Raw genomic sequence first — 13,720 nt, 5'->3', positions numbered from 1 at the left:
CAATTTCAGGGAGAACACATTTTTACTTACTCTTTGCTGGCCTCTTCAATCCTTTCAACATATTTATTTGACCCAATGATATCCTCCAAGTACTCCAAAAATCCTTCATCATGAGGCCCTTGTGATTTGGGCTTCATCAGTGAAATTTGTTCCACTTCGCCCTACATGAACAGACAAAAATATACAATCCAGTCTCTGATGAAGCAAATCATCCTCAGTATTAATTTGTACAAAAATAAAACCAAACCTGTAGAATGAGAAAACGATTGTTATCCAAATCTACTCCTTTGGCTCTCAATTTTTTTGTTACTTCTGTAAAATTACTCCCACGGTTGTTTATGTAATATTTGGATGAATTGTCACGAAATGCAACACGGGTGACCACAAAATTGCTTCCTTTAACAGGCTCATAGTTTTCACCATCCTACAGAAGAATAAGCGAACAATATTAAAATAATATAAAGATTAAAAAAGTCTGATCCACAACTACAAAGAGAATGCTGAACATGAAATCAATGGAACTTGCAGAATATCAAATACAAAACATTGCATGTCAAAAATGGTTAACGTAAAATACCAGATCAATTATTTCTTGAAAATGCACTGATACACTTGCTTTGTCAAGATTCTGATGATTAGTAGAGTTATGAATAAGTTCTGATACCTTGTTCAAGCGCATCTGTCACAACAAAAGTCAAAGACTCAAAAACATTGTTCCACGTGACATGAAGAATATGAAAAAATCAGAAATGAATGTAGCAACAGCATATTACATTAGAAGCTTTGAAATTAAGCAAAGGATCAAATAAAAGCTTGCATATCTTCACCTGCTTGGCACGCTTGCCAAAAACAAAGAGCATCGCATCAATAACATTGCTCTTACCACTCCCATTTGGGCCAACCACTGCCGAGAAACTCTGTCACAATATTATCTATTTCAGTGTTCAATACATACTCGTTGTAAGGGCATCAACCAAAAGTTTGGGTGTGTAACCTATTAAGAATGTGGAACAGTAATAAAAAAAACATGAACTTGACCAAAGATAGTGAGAAAAAGACTAGTTTGAACAAATAATTATAGAACAGGGTATCAACTAGCTCAAACTTCAACACCCCTTTATTGCAAACGAAATACCACATGAAGCCTTGTGCTTTACTCTTAATCATTGTCACACTTGTCACAAATATAAACCTTTTCTATGTTTAGCACAAAACTACATGGACTTTGAACAAACAATTGTAGAACAGTGTATCAACTAGCTCCTACTTCAGTGCTCCTTTATTCCAAACAAAATACCATATGAGATCGTATTTGTGTCTTATTCTTATATGCAAACACACTTGTCACAAATATAAACCTTTGTGGAGTTTAGCACAAAACTACATGTAGAATAGGTTGGAAACAGTATTAGTGGCGAGCTTAGGGCAAAGTTTGTAATTTGTCTAGATAGCTGAATTAGGCAAAAGCCACTAAAAAGAGAATAACATGGATGCCCCAATGACAAAAGAAACTTTTACAATATATAGGCATCAAACATCAACAACTTCTGTCTAAAAGGGAAAATCATCAATGGACAACAGGTGAATTGCAATTACAAAATTAACATTGAAGAGAAGCATGTCGCTATTTAGAAAGCAATGTACAACCCATGTTCCCACAAACCCCAGCAACTGTCAAGCAAAGAGATGAATTTGCAGGAACAATGTGTATTTGAGAAAAGCTGCACGTAAAAGTGAGTTTAAGAACAATATGGTGAGAAAGGACTTTAAGTTTGGAATGAAAGTATACAATCTTAAAAAATATATTTGACCAACAATCACAGCAACCTATAGAACAAAATAAGAAAAGTATGTTGATTTGAAAACAATTAAGTAGATTGATGGACTCAATGTTACAGCCAGATTAAGTTAAACTAAGGAGTGCACAAACAAGTCTAGCAACCTGAAATGAAAATATAAAACTACAACTATCTGATACAGAGTGAGAAGATAAGCGCTTTCAAAAACCAGTATATATATATATATATATATATATATATATATAAGTGATTAAATGCAAAACAATCCAATCTAAAGAAAGATAGTTCCTGTGCTGTAATGAAAAATCCATTTGAAAAAACAAAAGAACAGAGGATGGGAGATGAAGAACAAGAAGTTAAACTATAGAGTGAAAGCAAGAGGGTGACAAGCATTCCCATCAAACATCGCAACAGAACCAATGTGAAGCCTGATGATATAATTAGGATAATGACCTACGCTACAAGGACCCTGGTGGAAGCAATGTATTCCTTCAAATAACTTTCCTAACATTCACAACTGACAGTCTTCCCTGAAGATTTAGAGAGAATATATCTCATTATGATTGATGTTCATAGTTTCAGATTAAGAATTACAGTCAAACCCGAGGAATCATTTATCCAGATTTTCAGCTCATCGGGGTAAATCCCAATTGTCTCTGAGGCAGCTCAAGAACAGGAGGCCTTCACTCAGTTCAATCAATATGACTGTATGTTACTATAGAAGATCCAGATAAACAATATAGGATACAGGATTCCAGGCTTAGAAGCAGTGTCTCTATAATCCACAGCACAAGCCCTTGAATCAGGTCTTTGTAATGTTCCAAATCTTAAAAAACACAATGATGATCCCCTATATAATGTCAAACATTTGATTTTCCAACAATAACCACCAGCCTTCCAAATTTTAGCAGTTCAAATGAGCACTGTAATTGCTCATGCATAACATCAGATTAAAAGCTGGGGCAGATGAATGAATTTGATGCTTCTTAGAGGAAGAGAAAAAGAAGAATCTGACTCTTGTTAAAGAGAAGCTACAAGAAGCTGCTTCAGAAAAAATTTAAAGAACGTGAAATAAGAACGCAACCCAACTGCCAATGGAAACACCAATGTAACTGATATCCAAGCCACTAAAAGCCATTGAAATTTATGGAAAATCACCTTCATATGAAGGCCAATTATGCTTATTTTGAATTGGTTTCCCTGTGCCCTTTCTACTTGATTCTTTGAAATGTCAATGTTAAAAGCTACAACACAGCTTTATCTAAAATCCTTTACAAATACAAGCTCTGACATGTCATCCCTCCTAACATCACCATAGGGGAAGAGATCCAGTAGCCACCGTGATAAAAGAGATGTCATAGATACCCTCCAATACCCGATCACACCTGTATTAATATGTGATGAGCCCTGCTGGCTCTCAACTCATACTCCAGTAAACTCTAAGTCTTATTGTGTTATTTTAGTTTTTTAGAGAAAAGTTCATAGACAGAAGAGAAGGGGCGCAGCATATAAAAGTTTATAAACTGAAATACAAAGCAATTTCCTACAGAATGGAAATGCAAAAGACGTTATTTTATTGAAACAATGAGATCATGAATGATAAACATACCAGAATGTTTCCAGTTTTTTTATTTAAAACAGTAAATCAGCTCACCTGCCAAGAATGCTGAAAACTGACAATAAAGGATGCCTCGCCTCCAAATTTAGGTTATCTTGCCTCGAACCTGGATACAAGTCTTTGAAAATACTAGATGCTAAGGATGGAAGTCAAAAGGCAACCAAAAGGAAGGCGTTTCAACCAAACCCTTCACATGCCTCTGTAGAACGCACAATTCCCACTGCAAGTCGTACGGCCAACAAGAAGAATGAGTAATAACCTTGCTAGAAGCCACTGATCTTAAGAACAAGGCGCCGCAAGGAAGAAACCCCTTTCTTATTTCAATCAAAAATAAATCTTTATATAATACTCTATTTAAATCATGTAGAACCTCTAAATGAAGCTCCCAACTGCACTGATTCAATTGATCTTTCACAATCTCAAGAGTGCTCAACATTGAAGAGGTGTCGTTCTCCAAAGGAGCAAAAAAATGCTTAAAACCTTATCACAGGAGAAGCATAGGAAGAAGCCAAAGGCAAAGTCAAAATATTCAAAGATGAATTTCCCATTGCCCAAAATGCCCATATATACTCAAAAGGCACAACTTCCAAGAAAAATACGCCACTTTTGATATTTAAATCTTTTAATTAATAATTTAAGTCACTTTCAATAGTTTTTGACTTAAATAAAGTGGGCGCACTTTATTAACTTAAGTGATTAAATACTAAATCACTTTTAGAGAATATTTACGTGATTTAAAAAGTATAAAGTCAATTTGACTTTATAATAAAATATTAAGTTAATAAATAACTTAAATCACTCAAATAGGCATAACTTCCACAAATCTTCATAGAATCTAGTGCCGTTAGAAGCTTTCGACTCCTGAACTACTAATGCCTATTGTAAACCAACACAGGGCTCTAAACACAAGAACAATCTAACTCTCCAAAAAGTACAACTAACCCTCTAACCAATCCAGCTAGCCCACAAGGGTCTAATAAAAGGGCTTACACACTGTTCCCGAGAACTGACTAGAGCGAGGACATCACAGTCCGCCCTCCCTGAATTTGCTTGTCCACAAGCAAACTCAAAGTCGGATGCTGAAGAATATTCACTCTCCCAAGTAGCATCCTGTGCCAGTAGATCTTCCCACTTTACCAAGTATTCCCTAATAACCCACCTCTGAAGATGTCGCTCTCTGGAATCCAAAATGGCCTCAAGTATCAGAATCAATTTTCCCTCATCATCCAAGGGTGGTAAATCAATAGAAGGAGTCACCTGTGGTCCCAATGCCTTTCTGAGGTGCGACACATGGAACACATTGTGAACCTTACTGTCCACTAGAAGATCTAACTCATAAGCCACTTCATCGACACGTCTGACAACCCTAAATGGTCCATAGTATTGTGGCTTAAGTTTTTCGGCGCCCTTCTTACAAAGAGTGGACTACCTATAAGGCTATAGCATCAAATACACCAAATCATCAATCTCAAAAGATCTCTCCACTCACCTCTGATCAGCATATTGTTTTTGTTGATTTTGAGCTTTCTAAATATTCTCCCTAAGTACTCCCATAATGTCCTGATTCTCCTGCAACAGATCACTAGCACTAGGTACCCTACTGTCACTCAGCAATAAATCTAGAAAGCTCAGAGCATCATATCAATATAGTGCTCGGTATGGTGTCATTTGAATACTCATGTGATGAGTGGTATTATAGCAATACTCACAAAGGTATAACCACTTCACCCATGCCTTTTGTTGTCCTGAACTGTAATTTCTCAAGTATTCCTCCACCCATTTGTTGACTATCTCTGTCTGCCCATCTGTCTATGGGTGGTAGCTGGTGCTCGGAGTGAGTTCTTTCCCACAAAGTTTGAATAACTCCTGCCAAAAGTTACTCAAAAACCTGCTATCCCTATCACTAACTATACTTTGAGGCAATCCATGCAATCTGAATACCTCACACAAAAACAAGTCCGCCACCTGAGTAGTTGTGTGTGTAGTAGTGATTGAGAAGAAATGTGCGTACTTCATCAACCTATCTACTACCACATAAATGTTGTCTTTCCCTTGAGCTTTCGACAAGCCCATGATGAAGTCCATAGACAAGCATTCCCACTTCCTCTCAAGAATAGGAAGCGGCTGAAGTAAACCTACAGGGTATGTATGTTCTTGCTTGTTTTGCTGACAAACAAGGCATTTCCTGACATACTAAAGACCAAACGATTTGAGACCCTTCCAAGAGAATCTCTCCTGTACCTACCTATAGGTCTTAAAGTAACCAGGATGTCCTACCATCGATGAATCATGGAATGATCTCAATACTGTGCCCCTCATCTCAGAACCTGGGACAAGAAATATCCTCCCTTTGTAAATGATAAGATCATCCACAAGTGAGTATTTGTCGTCCTATACTATCTCATCCACTATATTAGAAGCCCACGGATTCTTAGCATATTCTGCTACTATCATGTGTCTCCAGTCCTCTGTAATCAATGAAAAAGAGCTCAAGTGAGGACGGCGAGATAAAGCATCAGCAACCACATTTTGAGTGCCCTTGACATAGGCAATGTCAAAATCATAGGACTAAAGTTTGTTGACTCATTTCTGTTGTCTTTCGTTCAAATCTCGCTGTCCAAGAAAATGTTTCAGACTATTGCGATCGGTTTTAACACTGAGTTTACTACCAATCAAGTATTGCCTGAATTTGGCCATGGCATGCATGATGGCCAACATTTCCTTATCATAGATACTAAAACTCCATTCAGGACCTCTGAACTTCCAGCTTTCAAAAGCTATAGGGTGTCGATCCTGCATGATAACTGCACCAATACCCTCACCATTGGCATCACAATGTAACTCAAATGGCCTACCGAAATCCAACAAAGCCAATACTGGACAAGTAGTCATAAGAAGTTTAAACTTCTCAAAGCATGCCTGAGCAAGAGGTGTCCACACAAAGGATCCCTTCTTAGTCAAATCAATTAGTGACGCAGCATGTCGCCAGAATCCACTAACGAACTGACGATAGAATGCAGACAATCCTACAAACCCCTTAAGTTGTGTCAACGTCTCAGGTGTAGGCCAATCGATGATAGCTCGAATTTTTCTGGATCCATGTTGACTCCCTCTTTACTAATAATGTGACCCAGATACAAAAGCTTAACGATGCCCAAAGCACACTTGGACTCCTTGGCGTACAAGGACTCCCTGTCAAGTATACTCAATACCTCGTCTAAGTGAACAATGTGTTCCTCCCATGATTTGTTGTAAACCAGGATGTCGTCGAAGAACACCAAAACAAATTTCCTCAAGAGAGGATGGAAAACCTCATTCATAGTAGACTGAAATGTAGCTAGAGCATTGGTTAAGCCGAATGGCATAACCAAGAAATCATAGTGTCCACAGTGACATCTGAATGCGATTTTCTCAATATCCTCCTCTCTAACCCTGATCTGATGGTAACTAGTCCTCAAATCAATCTTCAAGAAATAGCAAGCTCCATGGAGCTCGTCTATCAACTCATCTATCTGTGGAATGGGATACTTGTTCTTAATAGTCTTCCTATTAAGCATCTTGTAGTTAATACACATCCTAAGTGTACCATCCTTTTTCTTCACCAAAACAACTGATGAAGCAAAGGGTGACTTACTCGGCCTAATATGCCCCATAGCTAAAAGTTCCTTAATGGTTTTCTCAATCTCATCTTTTAAACGTTTGGGGTGCCAGTAAGGGGTGATCATAATAGGTTTTGTGAACTCATCCATCTCAATGATGTGCTCAATACCTCTATCAAGAGGTCTACCTGGTGGAATAGCACTTAAAACCTTTCATGTTTGATTTGGAGTTCCTGTACATCCGGATGGTAGGGAGAAGCTTGCTACTCTAACTGTGAAGGCATTAACTTGCACTCAGCAACCCATTCTACCATATCATGTCGGATCAAACATTCCATTCTTCGGAGTGAAATCTCTTTTAGGTTGTTGGCCTTGATGGCTTTAAAAACATGATTTGTGCCATCAATTTTGAATTTCATCTCCATATCACGCAAATTAAGTGTGAACTCTCCTATAGCATGAAGCCACTTCATGCCGAGAACTATATTCATTCCTCCCATGTTCACAACATAAAAATCTGCCTTAAACTCAAAATTGTTGAGTTTCAATGGTAAATCAGGAATCATCCTCTCACAGGTGATGAGAGTGTGACCATCGGCAACCTTCACTCGAATGCCTTCAAACTGCTGAGTTTGAATTCCCCTTTTCTCCAATAACCGTGAATCAATAAAGTTGTGGGTTGCACTTGTGTCCAAAAGAGATATGACTCTTTGACTTGCTAGAATCCCACAGAATCTGAAAGAACCTTCTCTCTACATGCTGGACATATGAGCTTCCTGTAGCTCACTTTCTACTTCAATTTCTACCTCATTTTTTTGACTCTTCTTCATCTGTGTCATCTATAGCAGCTCGCTGATCAGAAAAATGAGTCAACCTTTATCCCTCATAAAACCATTCCATGTGCTTGTTTTACCCTTTAGGCTTAGGGGGGTAGTCATGATTGAAGTCGTATGGACCTTTACAGTAAAGGCAGAGCTTCCTTCTACGTAGATCATTTATTGTGTCCCGATCTAATGGAACTACAAATCTTTTCTTTTGATCAGCATTATCGGCCTTCTTTGAATCAGATTTGTTCTCAATGTAGGAGGAAGAAGGTTTGGTGCCAAATTGCTTACAAGGTGTAGTGAGCTCCATACTGCGAGCTTTCCTCATGGTCTCCTATAAGATAGGTGGATCAAATGCTTTTATCCAACCTTTCATGGGCTCAAAAGGACCCTCAATAAACAATATGATCAGCCTTCTCTCTGAAATGCTTGTCACCATTACAAATAGTCTTTGGAACTCTCCAATGTACGATTCCAAGCTACCCATTTGTTTTAATTGTGCTAGATCCCTGAAGAATAGTTCAAGATCACGTTTATCAAACCTCTCTACCAATCTATCAGTAAACTCCTAGTATGAGGTAATCCGGTCATGGTGAAGAGTAGCCATGCCATGAATCCGCCAGTCATGTGCCACGCCATCAAGGTGTAGGGCTGCAAATCTAATAGCATCTTCCTCTAGCATAGGACATAGTGTTAGGAATGTATCCAATTTACTCACCTAGGTAGGTGTTGTAATTCTGCCACTACCATCATAGTTCATTAAGGTAAGCTTATTGGTAGCCTATCATAGATCATTATGTTTGTATCTAGGCCCCCTGTCATTCCTGTTCCTGGTGTGTTCCCTTTTCTGACTCATAAAACGATCAAAGTTAAGATGATCCTTAACTCGTGGAGGCATTGCATCCCATTCATCATGCATAGCTAGGATGTTGTCAGCAAAGTTTCCTCTTCGCCACCTTCTTCCACCTCCTCTTCCTCCTTAGTGTCATTTCTGACAAAAGTAGGGCGTGCGGCTCTCTCAAAAGGTGTGTGTTGGAGCAATATACCTATGATGCTCTCCATGTATGCTACCTTCCTCATCTTGATCAATATTCGGCCTCCTCAAAATTGTAAGTTTTGCACATTGGTGCTAAGTTGTTGAAGGATGTTTGCCACCTATTTTTGACCGGCCACCATTCCCCTCAGTACTTCTCTAGCATCCATGTCTTCATCATTAAGACGAGCATCATCATTCCTTTCAACCATATTATCAAAATCAAAATCCTCTTCTTGTTCGTACAATGGAGGTGCCTGAAAAGGTGCAAAAGTATTTCACTGATTTTTGGGACCCCTGCGTGTGTAGTGCCTGTCAAACATGTTCTGGTGTGGCCACATAGAAATGTTTTTCCCATAAGCTGGCAAGATAAATAGGCTCTAATACCACTATGATGAGCCCTGTTGGCTCTCAACTCAAACTCCAGTAAAATCTAGAGTCTTATTGTGTTATTTTAGCTTTTTAGAGAAAAGTTCATAGACAGAAGAGAAGGGGCGCAACATATAAAAGCTTATAAACTGAAATACAAAGCAATTTCCTATAGAATGGAAATGTAAAAGATGTTATTTTATTGAAACAATGAGATCATGAATGATAAACATACCAAAATGTTTCCAATTTTTTAATTTAAAACAGTAAGCCAGATCCCCTGCCAAGAATGCTGAAAACTGACAGTAAAGGACGCCTCACCTCCAGATTTAGGTTCTCCTGCCTTGAAACTGGATACAAGTCTCTAATAATACTAGACGCCAAAGATGGAAGTCAAAAGGCAACCAAAAGGAAAGTGTTTCAACCATCCCTTCACAAGCCTCTGTAGAATGCACAATTCCCACTGCAAGTTGTACGGCCAAGAAGAAGAATGAGTAATAACCTTGTTGGAAGCCACTAATCTGAAGAAGGTGCCACAAGGAAGAAACCCCTTTCTTATTGCAATCAACAGTAAATATTTATATAATACTCTGTCTGAATTAAGTAGAACCTCTAAATGAAGCTCTCAACTGCACTGATTCAATTGATCTTTCACAATCTCAAGAGTGATCAACACTGAAGAGGTATTGTGCTCCAATCGACAAAAAATTGCTCAAAACCCTATCACAGGAGAAGCACAGGAAGAAGCCAAAGGCAAAGTCAAAATATTCAAAGATGAATTTCCCATTGCCCAAAATGCCCATATATGCTCAAAAGGCACGACTTCCAAGAAAAATACGCCACTTTTGATATTTAAATCTTTTAAATTATAATTTAAGTCACTTTTAATAGTTTTTGATTTGAATAAAGTGGGCGCACTTTATTAATTTAAGTAATTAAATATTAAAACACTTTTAGAGAATATTTAAGTGATTTAAAAAGTATAAAGTTAATAAATAACTTAAATCATTCAAATAGGCGTAACTTCCACAAATCTTCATAAAATCCCATGCCGTCAGAAGCTATCGACTCCTGAATTGCTAATGCCTATTGTGAACCAACACAAGGCTCTGAACACAAGAACGATCCAACTCTCCAAAAAGTACCACTGACCCTCTAACCAATCTAGCTAGCCCACAAGGGTCCAATAAAAGGGCTAACACACTATTCCCGAGAACTAACTAGAGCGAGTACATCACATAATAGTCAATAATTTTTTAGCTTTTTTCATTGGTGATTGAATTATTTGTGCACCACTATTGGGACATTTCACAACAGCATTGGGACATTTTACCACAAGTACTGGTGTTTTTGGTGAGCAACTATTGAGGGGTGAGCATAACACGTATCAGACAAGTGTTTTACAACGGCACTTTTCAACAGCTTCGCACTCCACGACATCTATAGAGAGATTGTAAACAACCAAACACCAAAACCTTAGCTTTAAACTCTTGAGTCATCTATGGAGGCACACCAAAAAAATTAGCATAATTTGACTTACGGTTGAGGAGATCTAGGTGGTTGAGGAGATCTAGGTGCCCGAAGTTAGCCTAGGAGGCTACTGAGTCTCTTATCCTACAATGGATCCAAATGTCATTGTAGGTTGAAGAATAAATAATGAAATGTTTATAATTTTCTATTGTTCCTGCAATACACCAAACACAATTCTCTCTTCACTTTCTTCTTTGATGGCATCCATGATGATGTTGTCTTACACTAGAGTCTGTATGAGTAATGTGAACTACCCCCTCCACACATTATTGTGTTGTAAGTATCTCCTACCTTAGCTTTTAAGTTTTACCACTAAAAATGCCTTCTCATGATGCTCACTGATGGGAGAATTCATAACAAAAGCCCTAGACCATGGATTTGTGATGCAAATGACATACTAAAGTCGCAATTTAACATCCAATAAAGCTAAAAAATTATATGTTTTGATGACAATAAAAAAATAATATGCCACAAAAAGAAGGTTCCTTCCCAAACCATTGAATTTTACACTGCTACTTAGCTTATAGGATTTCTCACAAACCATATAGCCTTGCCTTCTAAAATACATCTTTAGTGCCATGTATTGAATGAAGACGACAAGCACTTGAATTCTCAAGTACTGCTTAGCTCAAATCACAGATCATGACACTTCCATCTAAAATGTACAGTTTAGTTCGTATCACAAATTATATGACTGGTCCTTTCAAAAAGGCATCTATTGTAAAACCACAATGAGCATACATACATCTCAAGTTCTACTCACATACCACAATCTTCACAATGTTGCTAAATATAAACGCTCATCTTAAGAGAGGAAGTATAACAGTAAATGTATACATAGAACACACAATACACACTGGTCTAAAGCTATGCAAACCTAAACACAACTTCGTGGAGGGACGAAAATGTTTTTTAATACTAACAATACCACTGAGCTGTCCCACTAGTTTCCCTGGTGAGCAAAGACGGGGTAGCTCATTGGAGACATACGCATAAGAGGAACAACAACAACAAAAGTGCAAAGTTAAGTAATAGTTTTAGATAACACACAAGGATGAACCAACTGTAAATTATAAAATGAGCACAGAAATGAAGCAAATGTAAACGAAGAAGATAAAACACAAGAACACAAGATTTATCATGGTTTGGCAAAACTTGCCTACGTCCACAATCCAGCAGGGAATTACTTGTATTAAACAACCAATACACAGCTATTATATAGTCATGTGACCGATGGAATTCATAACCCAACACCAACAGATTTAAGTTTCATATACCGCCCTCATCCTGTGACAACCTTCAGATAGATTGAATTCGTGTGTTTCAAATGATTTATCGGTATCCTATGAATTAAAACGTTCATGGAGTGATCTTCCGGTGACGTGGGTTTTTTTCGCACACTAGAAACGAGGCAATCACCCAGCGAAATTCGACGAAATTTATTCATTCAAAAATAAAAATAAAAAATCGAAGATTTCATACCTTGTGAAAGGGGCCAACCCTCTGTTCTCCGGCGTATGACTTGAAGTTCTCCATGACCATTTCTTTGATGAAAAGCCTCTCTCTCGGCTGGTTCGGAGCATCGCTGGTGGCCCCGTTGCAATCCATTTCGGTTGAATTATCAGAAGATCTTACAGCCTTTTATGATTGCTGGTAGTTTGGCCACAAATACTTCTTATGGCTCTCGAACAGACTCCTGTATGCGGATCTGGGACAGTATCCGCTTGAACAGAAGAAGAAATCAGTGGCCTTAAACAACTGGATCAAACCACACAACTAGGCGCTCTGCTACTGCTTAATCCGGACCTTGAACCGTTCATCCACTTTGGTTACGGTACTAAAGAAATTAGAGGGAATGCTGTCGGGCTTGGCCTTTCGAGCGGGAAAATGCAGCGAAGACTTTCAAATCAAACGTAAATAAAGTTCGATTTTATTTTTTTAAGTACTATAGATTATAGATTATAGATTATAGGGGGAAGTGTATTAATAGTTATCATAGTGGAAGTGCGGATGATTGTTTTGGTTGTGTAATATTTTGATATTTAGTATTAACATTTATTTTTTCTTAACTCTAAAGGTCATAAAGTTGTTACCTAGTTAAAGATGATTTAATAATTGTGTTTTCAAAATTGTCATTACTTGTGTAGGAATTTTAACATTAGTAATTAGAGAAGGTAAGTGTGTGTGAAGTGTGTCTTTATTACAAAAGATGTTTATGATGCTCTTCTCCTAGGTACTTGTATTTTGAAAACAAAAAAACGTGTTTACAATATATGTTTGCTTGTTATTTCACTTTAATAAATAAAAAATATTATTTTGTTATATTATTATTAGTATAAATTATTATTAGAATGTAAAAATTATTGAAAACTATTAAAAATTTGTGAGCCTTTTTATTTGGGAGGCATTGGACTTGAGCCTAACAAATAACAATAATTAGTTGATCTCAACTTTAGCTTATTACCCATAAAAAAAAAGATAAAATATTAATAGTGTAGATATTTTAAATAATGGAATGTTTAAGGTATTAATCAAATTATTTGTTTATCTTAAAATAATTCTAACTTGTTTTAAGTTATATTTACTAATACATAGATATTAAATTTTTATTGCATCTATATTACTTTTTCTTACCACAATTCTTTTATTATATTTGTAAAATTTAATTATTTATATTATTGTGCATTAGGTTGTGTCTAGAATATATAAATCATTATATTGATTGAAGGGGCTAGAAGAGCTTCTTGATCAAATGATGTACCTATGGCCTCTATATAATGAGGCAATTGTATACGGGAGAGGGGCCAGTAGTTGTTGTACAAGGTCTAATAGTTTATAGATAAAATTAATTTCAATGTGTATAATTAAAACTATGAAATTTTTATTTAGAGGGGGAGTAGATGACTTGGAATAATAATAATTAAGTAAATAATGTAATGTAGTTAGAG

General features: G+C 37.1%; 1 protein-coding gene across 1 annotated transcript in view; it reads right to left on the bottom strand.

Moving 5' to 3' along the window:
* SMC3 (structural maintenance of chromosome 3) overlaps positions 1 to 12,728 on the bottom strand; it is a 62,076-nt gene extending 49,348 nt beyond the window's left edge. Inside the window, exons 1-5 of the mRNA XM_089814888.1 lie at positions 12,255 to 12,728; positions 828 to 917; positions 578 to 679; positions 248 to 424; positions 31 to 161 (exon numbers count right to left, since the gene is read on the bottom strand). Coding sequence (XP_089671014.1) covers positions 31 to 161; positions 248 to 424; positions 578 to 679; positions 828 to 917; positions 12,255 to 12,380 — 626 coding nt within the window. The 5' untranslated portion in view covers positions 12,381 to 12,728. The remainder of the gene's footprint in view (positions 1 to 30; positions 162 to 247; positions 425 to 577; positions 680 to 827; positions 918 to 12,254) is intronic.
* Positions 12,729 to 13,720: the final 992 nt, after the last annotated feature.

The sequence above is a fragment of the Cupressus sempervirens genome, chromosome 2, assembly GCF_028749045.1.
Source record: "Cupressus sempervirens isolate cs-2001-9-10 chromosome 2, ASM2874904v1, whole genome shotgun sequence".
Classification (NCBI taxonomy): domain Eukaryota; kingdom Viridiplantae; phylum Streptophyta; class Pinopsida; order Cupressales; family Cupressaceae; genus Cupressus; species Cupressus sempervirens.
Note: the sequence above shows the minus strand (reverse complement) of the source record. Positions and strands in the feature narration are given on the sequence as shown.